Source organism: Micromesistius poutassou, assembly GCF_964030765.1.
Source record: "Micromesistius poutassou genome assembly, chromosome: 13".
In the NCBI taxonomy this organism is placed as follows: domain Eukaryota; kingdom Metazoa; phylum Chordata; class Actinopteri; order Gadiformes; family Gadidae; genus Micromesistius; species Micromesistius poutassou.
In genome coordinates, this window is record NC_140283.1 from 5,031,262 (window position 1) to 5,050,461 (window position 19,200).

At 44.1% G+C, this 19,200-nt stretch overlaps 1 protein-coding gene across 7 annotated transcripts in view; it reads left to right on the plus strand.

Moving 5' to 3' along the window:
• The first annotated feature begins 848 nt into the window (after nucleotides 1-848).
• Nucleotides 849-19,200, plus strand: part of mef2aa (myocyte enhancer factor 2aa) — a 56,982-nt gene continuing 38,630 nt past the window's right edge. For 5 of the 7 annotated variants that reach the window (XM_084477511.1, XM_084477508.1, XM_084477505.1 and 2 more), the window contains exons 1-3: nucleotides 849-1,086; nucleotides 5,785-5,928; nucleotides 17,871-18,111. In XM_084477511.1, the coding sequence (XP_084333637.1) occupies nucleotides 18,058-18,111 (54 nt within the window). In that variant the 5' untranslated portion in view covers nucleotides 849-1,086; nucleotides 5,785-5,928; nucleotides 17,871-18,057. Of the gene's footprint in view, nucleotides 1,098-2,590; nucleotides 2,721-5,784; nucleotides 5,929-17,870; nucleotides 18,112-19,200 lie in introns of those variants that run through there. The other 2 variants (XM_084477506.1, XM_084477507.1) reach the window with 2 other exon arrangements.

Sequence of the window (19,200 nt, forward strand, 5' to 3'; positions counted from 1 at the left end):
GAAAGTGGAGGGATCAATATCAAGTCAATAAATCACAATCTACTGAAACCATTTAGCCTCTTTACATATTATGAAATGAAAATGTATGCCTAATTTACACAACAAACAAAAAAATTCATTATTGACTTATTGTGTACACTATCAAACCAGACGTCTGAACTCCAATAAAGCTTACCACATGAGGACTATTCTTTTGGTGCCTTTTTAATTGGTAAGAAACAGCGTCTGGGTCTATTTGTGGTGTGGTTTAATGTTGGAAATGCCAGCTGTCTGGCATCAAGCTTGCTAAAACAACTTATTATCTTGTTAAGTCCCTCCAACTTTGAGGAAAGACATTGCTTCGAGCTGATATTTTTTTTCTTCTCATTATTAAGAAATGGTTATTAATTGTAAATACTTGGTTACTGCATATATAGGCCTAGTTGAATAACTCAATACGGCTGTAACTCACTAGCCTGTAGTCATTGTAAAATGACAGAAGATAAGCTAAGCTAATGAGCATCTTCTATTTTATAATGGGCCTCATACTTGCACCCGGATCTTCTAACACAGTTGTATCTAGTGTTTATTTTCAAACACGCCCTCTTTTAACTGAGTTTGCTTGTATCGGTGAATAGAAGACGACAGAATCTTCACACCTTCTGTAGATTTGAGTGGCAGCTGTGCCTGGTCCAGAGAGTCCCCGAGCCTAGCCCTGTCACATAGCGCATGCCTGACATGGCTGGGTCCATCTGGGCTTCTACACCCTTCAAACTACTGTCCCCCCCGCGCTCTCCCCCCACCCTGCGAGAGAGACCAAGGGTACTAGGCACAGGGTGTCAGGGCAGGCCTTGCCAGGGCTTGCGGGAAACCATCCAGAGCCAGCTGGTCTGGCTTCTGAGGTACAGCGAAAAAGGCAGAGCGGAACAAAGGAAGGAGTAAAGATGGCGGTTTAGAAGGAGGATGCTTTTAGAAGGAGAAAGAGATGTTTTAAGGGGGGGAAAAAAAGGGCAAATTGTGCAGGGAAGAAAGTAAGAATTAAAAAGCAAACTGGAAGTTGAAACAGCAGGTTCTGTGAAGGCATCGGCGTGACAAAACCAACCACAGGTGAGACGCAGGTACGAAGTGTGTCGTGTGGGTGTTTGTTTGTTTGTGTATTCATGCTGGCACGGGTATTGCACTGCACTGAATGCAAAGTTTATCTTGGACTTGTTAGATTAGCCTGTGTGTAGAATAATCAATTGCACAGAAGTGTTGGAGAACACTGCTGTATCAGGATATTGCACTACAGATGGGGCGCGGAGAAACAGAGAACAGTTTGTCTCTGCATGTGAACACCCAAGAGCTGCTCAAGAGGAATGGGCGAAAGCAATCAAAAAAGGCAAACATCGTCTGTCCAAAGGTATACAACTAAACTGATGGCATCAATGACTTTCAGTCATGACTATACACCATGGCTGAAAACTGTGTTGCTCAGAAAGTGAAACGACAAGGACAAGAGAACATATAACCATGGATGAGGTTATGTTCTCTTCTCCTTGTCGTTAATTACAAATCAAATGTGTGAGTCATTAACATCACATTGCTAATTATTCATGAGACAATCACAAATATGTACATAATTTCAGCATTTTTATGAGCCAGCATTTTCTATATCACCTGGAATGGGATGAACATCAGATACTACTACAGCATATAAATTGTATATGTCCAGAATTTTTTTATTGTTCAGACTAGGCAAATCGATTTTCTTTGTTAAGAATCTCTTTAGGTTTATCATAAAAAAAAAAAAAAAAAGATTTTAAATATATATTGGCCTACACAGAAATATTTATCTGAGACCATTAAAACGTAGATTTTTTGTTTTTATAATGGAACTGTTTCTTTAAGCTCTGAGTAAAAACAAACCCACACCTTTCGCTTAGCTCCACCATTTACACGTGACATTGCGAGGCGACTTTTCTAGATCCCGCCTCCCTTCGGTCATTGGCTTCTCAAAAGACGCTAGAGACGGCAGTTGGACGGGGATAGTGTCAATTACGTAAAATTCCTTAGAATAATGACGTCAATTGTATCTGGTGTAATAGGCTATGTCGATGTCGAATAATGAAATTAAGTTACCCAGTTGTTTAAGTCAGACATCACTGTTGAATTTAACCCATTAAATATCTAATCGAAAACACAAAATAAATAATGATTTCTCAACTCGTATTTTCAACAGCAAAGCACTTAGGCCTACTGATAAAACGGTTCCTTTAGTTCAATTCGCATTATTTTACCATTCAGATAGCAAGCCAATTAATATGCATAGACAGTTGTAAAGTTGTTGGTAAACCACCAACGCATTTTGATACGGCTACTGACTTCATATAAACTATCTCGTCGATAAAGTAAAACGGTACTTCTTCAGTTTGCCTTTCACTTCGGTTACAGTACGGTGAGATGACTTGTTTTGAGCCTGAGAGTAAAAAGACACAAGACCCAGCCAGAGAGAGATAGAGAGAGATAGAGAGAAAAGAGAGGGAGTGAGCGATGGAAGTTGTTGTTTTTTCTCCCTCGTCTGGTAGGCTGCTCGTCAGATAGGGGGAGGAGTCTCTCACTGACAAGAGGGGGAACAGCTCGTGTGAGTTTGTCAGCTCCCTAAAATAGCAGGCAGAGTGTAAATGTGACTGAAATTACGTTTATCCACTGGAGTCACCGATATAGAGTATCTATATACAGCGTCTGACTTGGGAGTAAAGGTGAGTAACGGAAATAGAAACAATGTGGCAGCAGCAGAGTGGCAGAGTGTTGGTCGGTAGTACAGTGAAGTGGATGGGAGAGCGCCAGAGGGAGCCGTAGAGAGAGGAGCGAATATAGATATACCGTCGTGGAGTACATGTACAATATATATCATGCTGAAATATTTTTGGAAAAACGTCGATGTTAGAAATGATGCAAGGCGATGTAATTGGTTTAAATGTGCTTGTTTGCTCGGGAACATAAGATATTGCGAGGGTTGGTTAAAGTTATATCGATAAACTTCCATCGGGTCCAGCGCAAAAATTGATACACTGTAAGCTTAAGTTCTTCAAGACCAACTGCTTGTATTTATGATATTCACTCTTTTACTTTCAAAAGTGGGTTTATTTTAGAGAACTCGTAGCCACTATCAAACATCGATTCAATTCGCCCAATGTACCAATCTTTAATAGGTGAGAAGTGAGGACCTATCATTAGATCCTAAATAATCTTGTGCCATTTGCCGAAAAATAATGATAATAAAATCAATGCTGTATAATCTAGGTGTAGTTAATGGATGTATAACGGTGTAGTTGTGTAGGTGTGTATGAGTGAGATGTGTGTTACAGTTACAGTGCTTGATTAGAGTTGTGTTTGGACCTAGATGGTGCTGGTCAGCAGGTGTAGAAAGTGTTGAGATCAAGGTGGTTCTGGTCGGCAGGTGTAGAAAGTGATGAGATCTAGATGGTGCTGGTCAGCAGGTGTAGAAAGTGTTGAGATCAAGGTGGTGCTGGTCAGCAGGAGTAGAAAGTGTTGTGGTCTAGGTGGTGCTGGTCAGCAGGTGTAGGAAAGTAGTTTTATTTTGTGATTTTTTGCGCAAAGTATCAAACATCATGCATGGTATTTTCATCAAAGTAGGCATGTGTGTGATGGGCGAAGCCATTAAATGATAGAGGATGTCCCTCTTGTAAGCCTTTATCCGTATACATTACAGTATCTTATCTAAAATAAACTATTGAAAGGTACAAGAACAGAACGTAGGCCTATATAAATATAATCAAGGCAGTTAAGTAAATGATGCTGGAGTAGATTAAATAACTTAATATTTTAGAAATAAGTGATAATACATAGTGTCCAAGGAGTAGGTTACATACAGTTAGTAACACAGTTATTGAGCGAGAAACAGGACCCTGGGAGGACAGCTAGTTATCCTGGTTATGACTTTCCCATGTGACTATCCTCAGGCCACGCACTGTATAGAATCATTATTGAGCTTACGTCATTTTACACTGAAGCTACTTTTCCTTCCAAGACAAACAATCATTCAACGTTCATTAAGTCCTGGTACGTTTCCAATGTGTAACTTTCATTTGCATGTCTTCTACAATTGTTAAACCAGAAACAATTTCTGTTAATTTTAGTTGAAGATCAAAGTGATGTGTCAGAATTTATTTGTGTTATCTTTTGTCTAGACGTGGCTTGTGAATACCAAATATAACAGATATGCCTCTGTGAAACATATTATCTGTCACATCTAAAAGGTATCTAGGTATCTATCTATCATTTGTCTGTGATCCAGTAATGAAATTCCCCTCTCAAGAATCCCTCATTGATCTGTTAAAATATCTGTTTGTGTAACGGCACATTTGGATTTAATTTCTCAACAAACACTATAGGATGGATATTAAGGTCCACACCTGGATATTATGTCGTTATCGAGTGTCTAATTTGCAGTGCTTTTATTTTGAAGGCATTTATATCGCCGTCCCAGTAGACTGCGAGTGATTTCTTAAGCAACACAGTAAACCACTCTCCGATTGCAGTAATGTGTTTCTTCGCTGCCCCGGGGCCTAGTGTGTAATGGGCCTTGTAGCTCATGGTCCACATCATGTGACCTCTTATGTCTTCTGTCGATGAGGTGGTTTCTGTTAATGGTGCTGAAATGAATATCGTTTTACATCTTCTTCCATGCATTGCATTAGTCCAGCAGAGACACTGTCAGGTCAGTAATGCACGGATGGTATGTAGGAGTCATGCACATCTTTTCTTAGTGCGTGCACTACAACATACATTTTCTATATTTTGAATCATATAATAATTGATTCATAAAAAATAGAAAAACAGAAATTGACAGTTTCTTACCATTAGTTATATTTGGCAGCAGAAAAACAATATATGTAATAATATGAAGCTTTAAAATACCCAACAACATATATAGAACAATGTATCTATATAATAATATAATACTATATATTATATATTTTAGGGACAATTTCAATAGTTCAAAGAAAGGGATAGGCTGCTGGCATCCCAATAAAACTAAAATGACCAAAGTAATGTTTTTCTGCTGAATTGTTTTCATCTAGCAGTGAATAGCAGACATCGGTTACCCAAGTTTAGAGCTGTGTACTTCCATTGCTGTCCGAAGCACATTAGAACAAGTCCCTTTGCTTATGACGAACTAGGGTAGTTTCTTTAAACATCTGTATCAAAGCTGTTTTTATAGAATATCACTACATGAACAAAGGTAAGGTAAGAGATGATGCACCACAGCTCTGCGACTACACGTCTTAATGTACTTAAAACACGCCCAACACGAATCAAGCTCGAAGACATGAATGCACACGTTGGCATGTGTCTGTCGTTCAGCAGGCAGGCACGAAAACAACGAGTGAGCTGGGGAGACAAAAACACAGGAGCTCATGGTCATTTGATTCGGGCATGTTGGCAACCAGAAAAACACACAGCACTGCGTGTGCCCAGGGCTCCCCGAGTTCAGGGTTGAGACGCACAGAGGAGAGGTGTTGACTGGTGGTGAGAGTGCGCAGCTGTAGCATCTTTCACTGCACTCCTCCTCATGGCACTTGAATCTCACAGCATGGTCTCGCTTCTCCTTCCAGGGGGAATGTGGAGTGTGTGGGCGAGTCGGATCTGCAATTAACGCCGGTTGTCAGAAGAGAGAACGCTGGCGTTTCGTTTACACCCTGCCTCTGAATCACTCTGAGTGAAAGTCTCTTCTCCCTTTCTCCTCCGCTCTCCTCCTCCTCCTTCTCCTCCTCCTCCTCCTCCTCCTCCTCCTCTCAGGACACTTTCCAAAAGGAAGGAGGCCCAGGCCGTCGGCTGAATCTGAAAAGGAAGAAAAAGGAAACGTTGGAGGAAATAAATCAAAGCGAAGGAGTTGAACACACCTGGTCTCATCAGGAGGACATCAATTATTTGGGTTTTCTGGTAAGCGAAAATGTTTCTTCTTTTGTTGTGAATTACTCAACAGTACAGTGAAATAAAAAGATTTGTTTGAGTTGAATAACTTTTACTGTAGTGCATTTCCTGTTAGATTGTGTTTGAGTTTGTTGAGGCAGAAGCACTTCGGTGCACTAGTTAGTGGTTATGAAGTGGTATCACTGTTGAGTACATTGGTCAGCTGAGCTGGTGTCAGCTGCAAGTGTCGTAACGGCCCATTGGCTTAATATTCAAACCAGTGTGTTGTTGTGGTGTTCCTATGGTTGCTGTTAAATCAAACCTTACGGATCGCATGCTTGAAATCATATTGGATAAAGATGAATATGAGAAAAAATCTTACGTTTTCTGAACAAAATTTAATCTACAAATGATTAAACTGTATGGTTCTAGCGACGTAAAAATCATTCATTTATTTTATTGACGACATTTCTTTCTCTTTGTCTTGGACATTGTGTATGTGGCTATATTTGTTTCATCTTGGCCATTGTTTTTGTGGCCATTACTTTTGTTTAAAATTTCCCTCGCCTGTGACGGCAAGGTGTCAATAATGAACTGCAGGCCATGATTCATTTGAGAGGGCTGGCCATATAAACAGTATCACTTACTGTCTATTTAGCTTGGAGCTCGTTAATAAAGTCCTCTTGGCAATGTGATTCATTGTGCATTGGCAGCTCACCATTAATGTGGAAATTCCAGCATTCTCCTGTGAGACCTGGAGGCTGGATGCAGAATCTTGAACTTGGCAGATAATGTTACAGACAACAACTAGCATCAACTAAGAACACTGAATGGGAAACAATCCTCTTTCCATAAACACAAATATGACAAGTGCATTCAGTTTTATTGAGGACATTTAATTCATGACCACAGGTTTTTTTCATGCTTAATTAAAGGTACTGTCATACAGATATCTATATTTGTTTATCTTTTGAAAGATGAAACATAACAAAAGCCTTATCTGTTTGACTTGTGCCAAACAGAGTGTGCCCAATCATAAGATAATGAGGTTGCGAGGCCATGCATTAGCGACCTTGCAGGACAGGTCTTTAATGTCCTCTGCCGATGACTTCCAAGCCGTCGGTCAGGAGATTAATGTTGAAGGCTGCCGTTGAACTGAGCCCATTCTAATAAAAGTACCTTTTTTTACACTCAATTGAAGTTTCAAAATTATACCTAATTCCATTTGCGGAAATTGAATCAGTGATAGCACTAGTGATTTGTTGTCATGGTTCCCCATTTATTGTGATGAAAAAGACAAGCCCACTTAAGTGTAATTTTGAGATATCAATGCATTAGTGGAGCAGAGCTCCTGGAAGGAGGGACACTCTTGACCTCCCCGTCTCGGGAGGCTGAGCCTTTTGAAGGGTCATAAATGGCTGTGTAAATAAACTGAAGTTGAAATAAATAAACTTGGCTTGAAAGAAGAAGGGGTTGTGTAGACAAGATGTGAGAGTTGACTTTCCAACAGGTCAGCCTCTTTGACCGAGGACAAGCTCGGCATGTGTCCTGGTTCTGTGGGTGCCCGTCCTCCCATTAAAGGACCAATGGGCCACTGTTAGTCTTCACCCAAACACACCACTGAGCCCTGGACCACACAAGCTACAAACACCTAGCCTCACAGCAGCAGTCGACAGTCAGTTTCCAGCACTATGCTCCTATATTCTATAGTCTTTGTCACATGTAACTGTAGTCAACACAAACAAACTAACAAGTTATATGTAGTTGTACAATTATATAGTTGTATCTGTTTAGTGTCTATTTTTTTATGGCTCAGAGTGGTGTAAAGTGCAGCGTGTTATTTATTTGTTCCTTGTGGCTTGTTCTTCCTGCTTCTTTAGCTCCCTGTGAGTCCTGCTTTAAAGGGATTAACGGTTCATATGCATGCAAAATGGGATTTGTGAGGGAAGACTTAGAAATGGGGCGAGAGCAGGTAATGGTGTTTATAAGTCTTTTTTTTGTAAGATGCTTCCACCCTCGGTTTTCTATAATGCTGCTGAAGTCAGACTTGCGTGCGCCACTTCTGATAAACAACCATGAGGCATATATTTATACAAATGCATGCTCAAGTCAGTTAGATTACTTGATGCTTGTGCCATTTACCTTAATTGCAGTGTTAATGAAGGTTATTAAATATCTGGTGACAGTAGACACTGAACACATTCACTCTGAAGTTGAATCTTGCAAAGGACATAATTGAGTTAAGGAAGACATCGCTTTGCTGAGTTGCAAATTGACTGAATTTTAATTAGACTTTGAAAAAATCAAATTCAAAGGAATATATTATAATCTAATTTACTAGATCAAAAGATCTCCCATAATTGCTAATATACCCAACTGTATTTAAATCCTGATGTATACCAGTGCACATCTTAAAAAGCATCTCTCTAGGAGCAGCCAGTCCTCTCGGTGGGCATAAAGGCAGCTAAGTACTGACATTATGAACAAACAAACAGTCCAAATACGACCAAAGTAAAACTTTCTTCAAAGTGCGGCAAACCCCAAGGGAAGAAATATTCTACATTTATTAAGATGCTGAACTTGTTTCTTCAAAGAAGTTACTTAACGTGCAGTTGGAGACGGCTTGACGCTTGAAGCTACAATAATGGTGCCTCATTTGTACGGTCTCTGTCTTTTAGCCTTTTCCTAACACGCCTTTCCACACCATACCCTACCTAGTGTGAAATAAAATGTTTTATCACTGCCTGCTTGTAGCGTCCAGTGCAGTACAGTGCAGTACAGTGCAGTACAGTGCAGTACAGTGCTGTGTGGCCAGCTGTAAAACCGAGAGGCCCCAGTCCCAGCGGTGGGTCCCACCAAGCCAGTCCAGTAGCCGCTCGGTGGGAGGACGTAGTCTAGACGAGGGCGTCACAGCTGGGCCGGGCCCCTGTGGCCCTCCGTGGCCCCTGTGGCCTTAGAAAAAGAGGGGGCCCGGCCTGCTATATGTTTCTTTTTGGTTATGTTTTGTTTGTGTGAGAAGCCCTCTGAACTGGTGGCAGCTGCGAGGATGTGATTCTATTCATTATCCTGCGGGACACACACACACACACACACACACACACACACACACACATACACATACACATACACATACACACACATCCACATACACACACGCACACCAGCTTCAGGAGCAGGGAAGGAAAGTGAGGAGCAATTCTTCTTGGGCCCCTGCTTCAGCCAGTCATGTTGTTTCTGCTGTGAAAGACATCATGCATTCTGCATTGTCTTATGCTGTTAAGTCTTCCTTTGGCATCTGGAGCAATGAACAAGCGGTGGTGATACATTTCTGTAAACAGGGGAGTGGAGTTAGGAAGTCACAATTACGGAACTTACACACACATGTGTTTCTTTGGTCATAGATTAGTGGTTGAGCTGAGTGTGTGAAGTGAATGAAAGGATGTAGGATGTTAAAACCTCTGGACCTCGCCCAGTGCAGACACAGTGTGTATTGGTCAGAGAGATATCTCCTTTACAAGGTCCTGTGACATCATCTCTTGGCTTGTTGTGGCAGCATGATCCTAGGGAAAACATTACACTCCTCTCACAGTGAAAAGACATTTTCAAATCTGCTGCCAGTGGACAAAGGCTCTCTTAAAGTAGGCCAAGGCTATACTGTCATTGAATTCAGAGTGAATAACAATCATAGTAATAAACCTTGAATAATTACGTTTGTGTTCATTTTGGTGTTTTATCTCAATGAAAAGAGCCTTCTTTAGTACGGGAGAATCCAAATCGTTCAGTCTGTGGCCCGGTAGGTATACCTTTTGTTGTTGAGATTTCTTGTCTCTCCTCCCACTCCTGTTCACTACCCACACAGTTCAGTCTGCAGAGCTGGGATCAGAAGCGCAACCGCGGCGTCTGGTTGCCTGGTCTGAGTTTGTGTCGCACACTGAAGCTATCGATGTTGTTTGTCTTGCGCAGGCCTCTGTCATCAAGTCTCATCTGAGAACTCTTGCCTCTATTGCGACTCCTTTAAGAATGATGGAAGAGGCATCAGTCACCCTCAGTCCGGGCTCCAGGCTGTAAACATAGTTCCTGGAGAGGGGACAAGCCAGGCCTAGTATGGCTCACACTGAGTCGAGGCTAAGCCAGTCTTCTTTAACAAGTCGACATATTATGTTGTAAAAGACTGTTGATGGTAAACCCCACTACGCTAAACTGGAAATGCTTTTTTATCTGTAATGAATCATAATTCATGTAGGCCTGTTACTTACGCGACAGCTGTTAGTCGGTTAAGTGGCAGATTAGGATGGTACATCTTAATATTACAAAAATCTGTGGCTGAGCGAAATGTTAACACTGAACAGAGACGCTCCCAGACGTAGTGGCTACAGCTCGCTATTCCACGCCAAGACTTGGCCAGACTGAGCAGGGCCTGTATCTCTCTTTCTCTCTCTCCTCCCTCTTTCTCTGTTCTTGTTTATGTAATGTTTATTTGAAATAGAACACAACTTTTAATGTATGGACTACACACAAAGTGTACAAAATAGTGTTACATTAACTGATGTAATTACCAGCTATAGTTGATAGCAAAGAAATGGAAGAAAAAAAAGAAAAACACCCAAAAATCAATGCCCTTACACTGCTGCCATGAATCATGGTCATCGCTGTGCCTTGGATTTCATGAAGCTTTTATGTAATGGAACACGGTAGGACGGAGGAAAAGGGGAGCACATCGGGATGGCACGAGGAAAAATCAAATATTTATTCTCAGCCTTTCAAGCATTTTACTCTCTTAAAAGATGCACCTAGTTCTCCCCAAGCACAGACAACAACAACAACAACAACAACACACATGCACTACAATGTGGACTGTGCGTTAGCAAAAAGAATAATAACGCACTCTGTCCCTGCGTCCCTTAATGTGGGTTTAGTTAAACCCTGCCTGCTGATAACCCAACACGGCCCAGGGTTAAGTACCCGGAGTCAATCAGAGGACCTCATCTGGGTCCCTCAGGTGCTAAGGGGTGTTGAGGGGGGGTTGGGGGGGGATGTTATTGGGGGTAAAAGTGCTTGTGCTTAAGACACATTAATGCACAGCGCCTTCTATCCACACGCTACGGGTCCTCCCAGGAGGTGCGTCCCCCGATTCATCTCTGGCTGTTTACCATCTGCGAGCGGCGGTCTGCGTAACATCAAAAGACTGTCATGCCTCTTAACACAGCTAGGAGGGTTTCCCGGACCAGCATCCCCCACTGGCCCGCCATGTTGTTATCGTCGGTTGAGGCGTTGTACACAGATGACTGGCAACCATTGAAAGTTACGGATTTTTACCCCCCCCCCCCCCCCCCACACACATGTATATACACCCACGTGCACACAGGCATGTTTGTGAGTGGGTGAGTAGAGAAAGTTAGAGCACGGCAACATGCTACAGCATAGGGTTAACCCATTAATAATATAACGGGGCACATCTCTATTGAAGAACTGTTAAGGTCACGTCAGCATCAGTTGATGCAATAATGGTAAATTCCTTATCGTGGATCCCATGTAAAGGGAGTGACTTGTGCAACTGTCAACAGGAACTTTTATGATTTGGGGATGGAGGTCTTTCACATTAACACTCATAGTTATTTAGGGTGTTGCGTATTTAACATGGAGGTCACCGTCGTAGAAGTGTCATTAGGGTGGGGTCTTGCACAGCGTGACGTATACCGGGGCTGTTTGAGGTCGACTGCTTTCTCCCACCCACCCATCAAGGTGATGGGTTCGCTTGAACAGGGCAGAATGGGACCTCTGTAGAATAGTATCTGTGGTCTGTACAGGGCTTTTGGTAGCTTTTTTCTGCTACACATTGGAATAGTGCTGTCTTCAGGGTTTCAGAAGTTAGCTAAGGTCCCTCATTATACGGCTGCACATTGCTTATGACTCTTCTGGTCATGCACAATAATTTTTTAATGAAACATAACTCATCACCCTTCAGTAGCATCAAGGAAGTTATCATCATTTACTACTTGATAAAAAGTTGTACTCATATGCATCGAGGGATTCACCATAAGAAGGGGAGTAGCTTTTCCACATGAAATGGATATAACTGTTCGGAGAGGGTCATCTCTTTATCCTTGAGAAACTGAGCATCCATTCATTGGCTGGTTCGAAAACCTGACTGACGCAAATGGATCATTGGGAATAGAAGTGTCCCAGCAGTAATTATGTTACAATGCTGCTACCACACACTACCACAGAGGTGGGATGGGACGAGAGCAGGTTGCTTCTTTTAGGCCTGCTTCCATTTACCATGCTGCTCTCCCTCTCTCTCTCTCTCTCTCTCGCTCTCTCTCTCTCTCTCTCTCTCTCGCTCTCTCTCTCTCTCTCTCTCTCTCTCTCTCTCTCTCTTTCTCTCTCTCTCTCTCTCTGCTTTTGATCCACCGTAGTCTTATGCATATGACTGTTTCTATTGCAACACATACAAACACACACACACACACACACACACATACACACACACACACACACACACACACACACATACACTCACACACAGACACACACACACACACACACACACACACACACACACACAGACACACACACACACACACACACACACACACACACAAGCTCAAACAAGCACGATCATGTCCTTGTGAAACTTGGACGTGGACGTTCACCACTACGATTAACGGGCTCTAGCTGTTGTTGATGTGTTATGTAGGAGGATCACCTTGCGTCAATGATGGTAGTGTCAATTTATTTATTCAATATCATGTCACTGTATTTGTTTAGTGAACCGCAGATCCTCCAGTCTAGGCTTGGTAGACAAGTTGTGTTGTCTGTTTCGTTTTACCTACTAGCCAGGGCTGTATGGCGGGCAGTGTTTTTTTTAAGCAAGTGAGACATGATATTAATGTAATGTCGATAGAATTTCCCATGGAACCCCAAGGCACTTATTCAAAGTCACCTTGCACTCTCTCTCCATCCCTTGACAGCCCTGGAAGACTGAAATGGAGGATGTCTGTGTCTGCTAATGCTGTGAGCATCTGATGTCCTTTACTTATCACTTTCACTACATCTCCCTCAGCATTCTCGCATTGTTGATGGGCTACCTGTGCTGTATCGTGTCCAGTGTATAAAAGGCAACATCCTCGCTGACCGACCCAAACCAGTGTACCGTGGCCTGGATCGAGCTAGCATCTTCTGGGGTGATATATATATTATATGTATGGGAGCAGAACGAATCCTACTGGGAGTTCTCCACTTTGAAGACATTTTGGAGGTGATAAGTAGCTCTCTTGTCTCCAATGGGCACAAGGCAAGGTCCCGGTGCCGAGGCGTGAGGCGTGTTTGACCCGGAGGGCTGTTTGAACTTGCATTGGTCCAACGTGGGATTCCCATCCCGGGTCAGGAGAGAGTTGGACTGTGGTAGCAGTCCTCACTAGCCTAATGAACCACTCCACTGCTGCTTGGTGCGTTCCTCCAGGAGCAGACTACCACAGCATTGTGCCGGTCACCACATTCGCTACATTTGAGTGATTTACAGTTAGGTCAACGTATTGTCAACAAAGCATTTTTGACTGATTTAATTGGCACAAGGTTACCACAATAAAGTCAATGATATGTCTGGCCTGCCTTCAAATCCCTTTTTAAGATTAAGGGGTTTGAATAAATGAATCTGTTTATACAAGATCACTGCCTGTGGGGATTGGGGATTGAGTGTGTGGTTGGGTTTTACTGCAACCATTGTCACAATTCCTATGGTGATCTTTTCATGCCTTGCTGTTTGATGTGCCTCTGAGTCTTTGTTTGGTGGGGTATGTTTCGCTACAGGCATCGCAAAGTGTATCTGGTCGAGCCTTCTACTCCACTCCACTCCCCATCATCCCTCTCCGTTTCTTAAAGCCTCTTTCTCACTTTTTTTGTTCAGAGGCCCCAGTGATAGATCTTATTAATTATATCTCATTAGTTGCCTTGGAAACTGAGGTGAGGGAACGTGGAGTGTGAGCCTCGGAAATGATACGAAAGAACAGAAAAAGAAAGGAAGGAGAGAGAGAGAGAGAGAGAGAGAGAGAGAGAGAGAGAGAGAGAGAGAGAGAGAGAGAGAGAGAGAGAGAGAGAGAGAGAGAGAGAGAGAGAGAGAGAGAGAGAGAGAGAGAGAGAGGTTGTTGAGGCATCAGCCGTGTGTCAGATTAGCATCATGTGACATTAACACTAGCGATGCTGCCGGGGCCACAATTCTGCCTTTCATTGCTGGAACGGAAGATAAGCAAGATCTCACAAAGGAATCGAGGAGAGAAATAGAGGGCTGGCTTTCTTCCACCCCCCCCCACCCATCCCCCAACCGCCCCCCCCCCTCCCCTCAGGCCAACAGAAAAAAATTACAGGTACAGCACAGCATGATGAAAGGAGGAACAAATAGAACAATATTCATTTCCCGTCGCTCTTAAGAGTGCATTACGGCTTGCCTATCACACTTCAAGAGAAAGGCTGGATTCAGGCTCTTGTGCTCCAGGCCCTCAAAGCCCCCACATGCCGGGGGGTAGAAACCAACCACGTCAACACATTAGCAGCGCTACATCTGCGCGGATGTTACACCTAAATCATCCTAGGAATAGCAGGTCTGATCTTCTCTTGTCTTTCACGTTCTCCCTCTTCAGCTTGTTGTTGAATGAACACGGGCCTTTTGATGGAGAGCTGCGATCCATCCATCAGGTCGTCAGGGCCATCATCACTTAACTGGCCAATGAGAGAAGGCGGCTCTTCTTAAAAAAAAAAAAAACCCGTCTGGGTGAAGTGTTGCATGTTGTCCTTTGTTCGTAATGATCCTTGGAGTAAACTTCATAAGTAGGCAGTGCAAAGCCACAGGAGATGAGTTGCTGTTGTTGTTTAGTCTCAGACTGTCAGGCAGGAAGGCAATAAGGAGGGGGGTGTGTGTGTGTGGGGGGGGGGAGGGGGGCGGGGGGGGTGGGGGTGGTTGCCCTAAGGTGGCCCCGCCCCTTTCTTGACCCTGCTCCCCGACTCGCTCTGCTTCCCTCTGTGGTGGGGGCATATAGTAGCGTCCAGAATAACAGGAAGTGAGGGGCAGGAAATGGTTCGTTGTCTGCCCACGGCCTCTGGCAGAAGACGACGAAGCCCGCTGCACACAGGAATTTGAACTGGCGGTGCTCACAACTTGGCCACTGTCCATGTGTCTATGTATTGCCACATGGGTCTGGATTTGTTTGTTTAATTTTTACTTTAATCAAACACTGTTCATTTAACGCTTGACGATTTGTAGATTTGGCTTCATCGTCGATGAAACAAGTTAGGTACATAAACCTGTGAATCAGTTTCCCTTTAGGAGCAGCTTAGACGTGAGTAAGCAGTGCTGCGGCCGTGAGAGAGCGCTCGGTGGCTCACACGCACAGGGCCTGGCAGCAGAGGGGAGGGGGGTGTACGCCGCTGAGTAATTACACTGGGAGTTGAGCATGTTTTATTGAGTGCGAAAGGGCCACCTCTGACACCCAGCCTCCCAGTCTCCCAAAGGTTTCGCCCAAGGGAGGGGACTGACAGAGTCTCCTCATGGCCTCTCTTCAATGAGCCACTTACATGCCAGCAAAATCAACCTGACCCAAAACCATCAAGAAGAAGAAGAAGAAGAGGAAGAAGAGATGAATTCTCTCGTTTTGTTCAATATTGAAACATTCTGAATCTATTACGTGTTCATTCTGGAGGGAGGGTGCAGGTGACATTGATTCATTTTTCCTTTTTTGTCAGGCTGATGTGATCGTTTCTATGGTGACACAGTCCATTGATCTCTTATGGACAAACGTCGGGTAAGCACCTTTGAGGAATGCTGGACTGGTTAGCATCAGAGGGGGCCAGGTGGGGGAGATCAAGGTCTTTTCAAAGGTATGGGATGAGATGCATTCTCTCAGGGCTGTGTTTGCCAACAGCGTTAAGGCCTGCTTGTTTCATTTACATTTAAAACCATCACCCTTCAGATAGAGCCAAAGAGACATGGACAGACACAAATGCGTCAGTTTGAGCCCATGTTGTTGATGGTGTTTACAACTGAATCCTGTGGGGTCGGTTGTAGGTAAGCAGGCTTCCTCCTGCAGGCTCCAACATCCTTCTCTTTGCACCTTGCTTTCATCTCATTCATGTCTTTCACTCTTCTTTCACTCTGTCTTTCTGTCTTGGTATCAACTCACACACACACAAACCCACCCACATGATTCAAATATTACACATCTCCTCTCTCAGGGAGGAGTGTCCCGCGTCACATCGTGCTCTCATCTCTGACAATCATTTTGTACATTTCGTCATAGTGATCATCCCACCCTGCTTACATAGCTATGTCAGACATGTGTTAATAGTTACAGTTCCAAAATATGTGAGTAGTATGAGTAGTACATTCGTGAATAGTACATAAATATATATATATATATATATATATATATATATATATATATATACACACACTTTATATATAAGTGTGTATATATATATACACATAGTGTCTATAAAGTGCCAGAACATTTTGGAAGTTGTAATTGAAACACTGTTGTGCTCTCTGCCTCTGTTGTGATGTGGTTTGTGTGGTTAGTTTCCTAGCGTCGACAGCCATGCGTGGGTAGTTACCTAGGTGATCTCACGCGGGTTTTCGCCACAGTGGGGCTCCGGTTCAGACAGCCAGACACCATAATGCCAGTCCATCTGTAACCCATAATGACCGTGTGCCACCAGAACGGGTCATTTTGGCTTTCCCTGCCAGTCAGGGACCGTAAGGCCTAGCGCAGCCCATAACAGCTGACTCCACCGTCAACCTGTGGTGATGACGGACCTCACCTCTCTGCATTTTCTATCCATAGGGGGAAAAGGTGTTTAGAGGTTTGCTTTTTTTTTGCCGAGTGCCGGGTGTCAGTGATGGATGCATCCCCTGAGCCCGGGGTAGCGAGGGGACTGAGGAGGTCAGAGTAAGGGTACTCCTAGTCTCTGGCTGGGGCTGAACCACTGGTACCTTCCCCATGGTTTGGGACTATGGGACGGACGTTGTATATAAAAGCGTGTTCGTCTCTAAGGGGAGCCGGCATTGGTTTCCCACCGGGTGAGTAATGGGGGAATTATCGCAGTTCTTTGTTCTACAAGCCTCAGAACATATAAGTAGAACTCGTGTTTTGGTGAACTAGAATAAGCCGTGTATGTTTGGCAACATAACAGCTTTCTGAACAACGTGTTTTACTGTAGGATCATTTGCCACAGTTACAGGGTGTCATTCAAAGAAGACATTAATTATATCCAAGACAACCTAGATTGCCACCTTGGGGACCTAACACCGATAATGCTGCACACCAGCGGCTCAAACACAAATTGCTGTCAGCCAGTGTGAAAGGAACCAAAGGATTTTAACCCTTTAGGGTGTCAGATAACATTCATACATCCAGAACAATACAACTCGGTATTCTATATAGTATTCACATTCAAAATTTGGGATTGATATTTTGGCGGGTCTTTTCCATCACTTTGGGTTGTTGAATACATAACTTCTCAAATACGTTATCAATCTATCTCTGATCGATTGTGTATTCTTAACTCAAAATTGTATTTGAAATGATTGGCCTTTTTCTTTTCCACTTTTGTCTGGATTTGCAAGGCAGGGAACCCGCCAGCCCATTCCCTCTTTGTAGTTTGAATGATTGGACTGCACGAGGCAGGTCCTGTTTACACGACTGCGCCGCCGTTAAGTGCGAAGCTTGGGCTTCCATTGACTCCAGCTGTGGTGGAAGTGCAGCTGGGCAGATAAGGAGACCTCATGAGGCGCCCGTCCTCCCTGGATGCGCTGGAGAGAAGGCAACGCGGAGCTCTTCCATTCTTTGATGTGCCCTCGGAAACATGAGCGCTGTTATGTTAAGTGTTGTGTTAACTCTCGCCCTTTTCTCTCTCTCTTTTCTCCCCCCTCTCTCTCTCTCTCTTTCCTCCCCTCTCTCCCTTACTCTTGCTCTTCTTCCCAGGTCGTGGTGTGAGCCACTCAAGCGATAGAAAAAGTGCGCGTGAGAGAGAGAGCGAGAGAGAGAGAGAGAGAGACGGCGAGAGAAGAGTGCTGTACAATGTGCTAGAAGAAGAGTGAGGGCGAGAAGAGAGCTTGGTTGTTTGTTCTGATATTGTCGAGGTGTCGGAGAGAGCGGACAGGACGCAGCCATGGGGAGGAAGAAGATACAGATCACCAGGATCATGGACGAGAGGAACAGGCAGGTCAGTGTTAACGCACGCACGCACACACACGCACGCACGCACGCACGCAGACACACATGCACACACACACACACACACACACACACACACACACACAGACAGGTCTGTGTAAAGGCACACACACACACACACACACACACGCATGCACGCACACGCACACACACACACACACACACAAACTCTCAGACGCACACACATAAACACAAATACAGGCCATTCAGTGTAAACAAACACAAACACACACTTACACATACACATAGACACACACACACACACACACACACACACACACACACACACACACACACACACACAGGCAGGTCAGTTTATTGTCCCGGCATGTTGACACACTACCACCTCTCCACATCTACAGTGGGACATTGCACACACGGGCACAAACATGCACACATGCGTGTGTACACACAAACACACACACATACACACACACAGACAAAAACAAGAAACTACACCATGGATGCTGGACATGTTTTTTTCCACATAATATTTTCCACATATATATTAAGTTCCACAAATTAAATTGTTTTTTAATAAATCTTAAATCTTTCAGAAAAAAAAAGGTTTTCAAGCCCATGATTGGCCAGCTTTCACAAACACACACAAACACACACAAACACAGGCCGGTCCGTATTATATCAGCACACGGATAACAATAATATTGAAAAACATGAAACATCTAAACGTAAATCAAATAATGATCAAATCGAAAACACAACGGACTGAACCGAAATGCATCAGCATATCGCTCCTCTCCTCCGGGCCCTGTCTCGGGCCCTGTCTCGGGCCCTGTCCCGGGCCCTGTCCCGGGCCCTGTCCCGGGCCCTGTCTCGGGCCCTGTCTCGGGCCCTGTCTCGGGCCGGCGGCGGGCGCTGCCAGCAGACGGACCTCGCCGCCAGCTAAACAGGGAGCATGACATTCCACCGTCAGCGCGTGGAGCTGTATTTACACTCTCTGCTTCCCCCGCTGCCACCCTGCAATTTCTAGCAGGGATAACTTGACGGGGCAGCTAGAGCGCGCCATGCTGCAGGCGGGGGGGGGGGGGGGCGGGGGAGCGGGGGGGCGGGGGGGTAG